The sequence below is a fragment of the Tachysurus vachellii genome, chromosome 22 (genome assembly GCF_030014155.1).
Source record: "Tachysurus vachellii isolate PV-2020 chromosome 22, HZAU_Pvac_v1, whole genome shotgun sequence".
NCBI lineage: Eukaryota > Metazoa > Chordata > Actinopteri > Siluriformes > Bagridae > Tachysurus > Tachysurus vachellii.
The window spans coordinates 17,957,024-17,962,023 of record NC_083481.1 but is presented as its reverse complement, the minus strand read 5'-3'; the positions used below and the strand labels follow the sequence as shown (position 1 = coordinate 17,962,023).

General features: G+C 40.5%; 1 protein-coding gene across 1 annotated transcript in view; it reads left to right on the top strand.

The window, feature by feature from the left end:
• Positions 1-5,000, top strand: part of cacna1da (calcium channel, voltage-dependent, L type, alpha 1D subunit, a) — a 79,926-nt gene that overhangs the window by 44,568 nt on the left and 30,358 nt on the right. Inside the window, exons 20-24 of the mRNA XM_060857807.1 lie at positions 1,941-2,047; positions 2,314-2,401; positions 2,510-2,617; positions 2,799-2,851; positions 3,012-3,158. Of these exons, the coding sequence (XP_060713790.1) occupies positions 1,941-2,047; positions 2,314-2,401; positions 2,510-2,617; positions 2,799-2,851; positions 3,012-3,158 (503 nt within the window). The remainder of the gene's footprint in view (positions 1-1,940; positions 2,048-2,313; positions 2,402-2,509; positions 2,618-2,798; positions 2,852-3,011; positions 3,159-5,000) is intronic.

Sequence of the window (5,000 nt, the reverse complement as noted above, 5' to 3'; positions counted from 1 at the left end):
ACCCTAACAGAAAGCGAGAGGAATGGGGCGGGGCTTAAGATAGAGTGTCAAATAAAGAGAGTTGAAAAGACTCCTGCAACTGTCAATCATTCCCACTTTTACATGCTTATTGGCTTGTAGGGAGAAAAAAACACCGCAATTTTCTGTGTATTGCCGAGCGCTAACTTTGTGATAGCAGCACACTCCGACGTTACAGGTTGGCAGGAATGCGGCTCATTTGTGAATTCAATCTTGAATACATTAATAATTTGACTGACATGCAAAAGTATGGAGCTACTTGAGAATATATATATATTGAATATATATATATATATATATATATATATATATATATATATATATATATATATATATATATATATATTGTTAAAGCTGATGCTTGTACATGTTTGAATGAACACATTGCTTTGACTGAAGCTGGGGTAAAACACATCAACCCCCCCTGCAGCCAAAGATTCATCCATAACCTCATAACTGACCCCATAAAACAAGGAGCAGAAACAAACCATGGTCAGGCAATGCATGTATACAATGCATCAATGCAGCATGTCCTCCAGACCCACAGGGGGCAGCACGTGTCTCCGATTCCACTCACGAGTGTAAATGCCTTTGGAGTAAACTCTGTGACTGAAATGTACGAAGGCTGGAGGTCGATGATGCCATGTAGTAGTGACCTGAGACCAGTCTCTTTATCTAAACCTCACTGAAATGACACATTAGTCTGAGGTGTGCTGCATTGACATGCGCTGTATTACCGCCTCCTCCGAGCTTCTCGTCTTGGCTGATTTACTCTTGGAATGCTGAGTCTTAGTGGCACGAGTTTCTCCCTGTCTCTCTGGGATGTCAGGAGACAAACAGGGTGGAATGTGATTATAGCGCACATGAATGTGATTGCAAGAGGGTTCTTACATATCTACCTTCTTCCTCTCTTTCTTTGGCTCTTGGCACCTCTGCCATCAGCTTGGCATGTTGTATGGCCTGGTCCTCTCGCCTGGCACCTTCTCAAATGAACCTCTTACTAACACATTCATGCTGAGAAGGATGTGAGCTTTTGGATTTGGAGAGTTGCTGTTAGCTTTTAGCATCCTGCTCTGATTGCACCACCCCTGCACTGGGCGTAATATACCCATGAGTGTATAAATGTACAGTTTATGTGTTATTTAAGGGCTCTATTTTTGTGATTAGGGCACTAACGCAAAAGGAAGACATGATTAGATGGCTATTTATTTATTTATTTATTTATTTAGTGTTTAGCAGGTCACATGTAATGGAATCTGCACTCGTCATGCACGGTACAAACCTAACGTACACTTACAGACTCAAAGTGTGACTTTCCATAATGATAAGTGGCTAAATGATACATTTCCAAATTGATAAATAAGTGGTAGAAATAACTAAAAGTGAATTCATTGTGTCTGTGAGAGCGAGTTTCATGATATTGACCTTTTAACGGTTAATTATTGGCTCTAAATAAGTATAATTCTTCTTTGTAAATGTTGTCATCAGTTTACTATTCAGACCACAATAAAATGTTTAGAGAAGCCTGTAAAAGCTCCGTCTCTTTCGCACGGCTGAGAAATAAGCTGCATACGTGTGTTAATCTGTATAAGGTCCCTAACGGAGGATCTTCTACAGGCCATGTTCAGGTTTATTTTTAGAAAACTGCAGTCGCTGATCTACATACAGTTGTTCGCACATTTATTGCTTTTTTTTACTGTCTGATTCAGGTTTACCAACTGTAACTTCAGACAGTTCTTATTTTTTACATCTAAAACACTTTTATAAAAAAATAATTTAAATACTGTTTTTGCCTGCACATAAAATAGAGTCCTAAATATATTTGTTGTGCATGTATGAGAGAGAGAGAGAGAGAGAGAGAGAGAGCATGTGTTCTCTAATTAAAGTGGATGTCTGCTAATCTCTTCCTCGTCACCCTGCAGATGATGACGTTTGGAGCATTTCTCCACGAGGGGGCGTTCTGCAGGAACTACTTTAACTTGCTGGACCTGTTGGTAGTCGGCGTGTCCCTGGTATCATTTGGGATACAGTGAGTTGGAGCTGCACTTCCCTTCCTATCATTAAACTTTCAGAACTGCGTCTGCTTACGTACATTCTGTGTTCGCTGCGATTTACTGCAGGCTGGATTTCACTGGAGCTTCGTAAAAAATTCCAGCTCGCATCCTACAAGAGTTTGTCATTGAATGCGAATTTCTTTATTAAACTTCTACACACCTTTATTAAACGTTTGCTTGCTGTAATTTGATCGGTGTTGTGACCCTGTGTGTAAGTGATACGAGTGTGTTTATTTTGCAGATCTTCAGCGATCTCTGTGGTGAAGATTCTGCGTGTGCTGAGAGTACTGAGGCCCCTCAGAGCCATCAACAGAGCCAAAGGACTTAAGGTGCAGGGTCCAAAACAAAAAAAAAAAAACAATTAAATGAGGTCACTTTTGTCCAGAGCAGTGATGGGTGGTTTATGTCTGAACATTTGATGGTTTTTCTTCGAGCAGAATGTGGTCCAGTGTGTGTTTGTGGCCATCAGGACCATCGGGAACATCATGATCGTAACGACGCTGCTCCAGTTCATGTTCGCCTGCATTGGAGTGCAGCTCTTTAAGGTCAGTTAGCTTTCATGCTAGCTATTGTTTACAGTGTAATTAAGGACACGTTATTCCAAAATGTGAAAGAAAAGTAAACACTTATTTGTTATCAAACGCTCTCACAGCACTTGGTCCAAGTGAGACGGCAAGGTATTTAAAGTCATATGCGTGACCTTTGACCTCTGCTCCTGCTCTATAGGGAAAATTTTACCGCTGCAACGATGAGGCCAAATCAAACCCTGAGGAGTGCAAGTCAGTCTCTACACACACACGTCCATGTTATTGTTTCAAAGCAAATAAAGAGCAGAAAGTACAAATACGTCAGATGATGTTTACGCGTTTATATTCAGGGCTGAAAGAATCAGTGTTATCTCTCTAACGCTGTCTCTTTGTCTCTCTCCACTGCACCCAGGGGAACGTTCATCTTGTTCAAAGAAGGAGACATGAATCATCCCACCATCCAGAAACGTCACTGGTTTAACAGCGAGTTTAACTTCGACAACGTGCTAATGGCCATGATGGCGCTCTTCACCGTGTCCACGTTTGAAGGCTGGCCGGCGTAAGACACAAATCTCATGAAGTTACTTATTTGGGGAAAGATTTTTTATTTTTTTATTTTTAAATCTGTTCAGTGAATCGACCGTTTATTGGTGCATGGTGCATCCCAGATGTGCAGCCTGATCATGCAGCTGTCTAAGGAACACAAACAGCTTTAGCAATGGGAAAAATGTAGCTGATTATTGTCCAACTGAGACTAGAGCATGTAGAGCTAATGGAAGTCACCAGCTCTGAATGAACAAGCCTCATTACGCTGGGAGAAACCAGTCAGGGCTTCAGTGAGGGAGGTGGAATATGTAGTGCTCTGGTTTACACATGGTTGGGTTTTGTGCAGTTTTTGCAGAATTTTTTTCAAAAGAATCTCACACACACACACACACACACACACACACACACACACACATAGGGTATGAACGTACATCTACATATATATGTATATGCGAGCGAGACAGTACCAAAGGATAACGTTTAAAATGAAATTTTACATGAAACATTACTAATAATCAGGGATGTGTGTGATGTCAGACTTTACCGACTCTAAAACACACTTGCTGCTGTATTGTGTGTGTGTGTTAATAACAGTAGTTGAGCTGTAATAATGATAGTTCAGGACTGTAATTGATGTTTTTGTTGCTGCTGTTTGTAAGGAAGGAGGTGAGCAAAATACCATAGAAGTAATTGCACTGATACACAACCTCTCTCTCTCTCTCTCTCTCTCTCTCTCCTTCCATTACGTCCTGCATACTGTACGTTACCAACTCTTAAGAGCAGAAACTATTGGATGTGACTGGTATTAAAGTGGGATTACTGTCATTAACACATCTGGTCAGCACATGGTGTCTGGTGCCCTTTGTTATAGCACTGTTTCTGCTGTCAGTGTCAGTACTGGATCTGTATTTTTTCCCAACCAGCTTGTTTCCATGTTTCAGACACATCAATCATGTCAGAATGCTTGGTACAATGTTATTATCTACTGTACACTATCATGCTCCATGTTTGGATTCAAAATGAGCTTTAGAGGAACAGCAAACTCAATATATTATTATTAATAATAATAATAATAATAATAATAATAATCATAATAATAATAACTAGAACGTACATTTCCGTACGGCAAATCCTGGAGGCTAGTCGAGACGAGCACGTGACGTCATCTGAATACTCTTGAGGAAGTTTTCCTCATTGTGCTGAGTGTTTTGATATGTCACATGTCCATGTTGTGCTAATTTTTTATTTTCACGTGACATCACGTGACATCACGTGACGTCATCAAAATACACGTGAGGAAGTTCCCCTCATTGTTCTGAGTGTTTTGATATGTCACATGTCCATGTTGTAAAAAGGTTTTTGATTTTGCATATTTTGGGGGCGGGGCTTCGGCACAACCGGAAGGCCAGTCGGTACACCAATATAAAAGTTTGCTCAGAGTCTCACCCTAAAGGAGCTGGTCGAGTTATAAACCTCCAAAGTTTATAATGGGAGTCTATGGGGAAAAAGGCCATTTTGAGACCCGGTACCGGAAGTACTGGTACTAGGATCACTTATAAAAGTCATATCACATCTTTACTCAATGAGCCGGTCGATTTGACACCTCATTCATGGGTCTAGGACAAAAGCTGCGGGACAAGTTACGCGCCGAAGTTTTGTCCGGCACAATAGTAATAATGTTGTTTTGTAAGCACCATTAATTAATAATTAAAACGGTCAGATTAGAATTTATAGATACATGTGAACAGAAATAAATCTCCTGTGATCTGATCCACGCCTCAGAAGCTGTGGTGTAACGGCTTTGTGGACGTTTAGCGGTGTGTATTTTACACATACAGTATAAAAAGCTTCTACA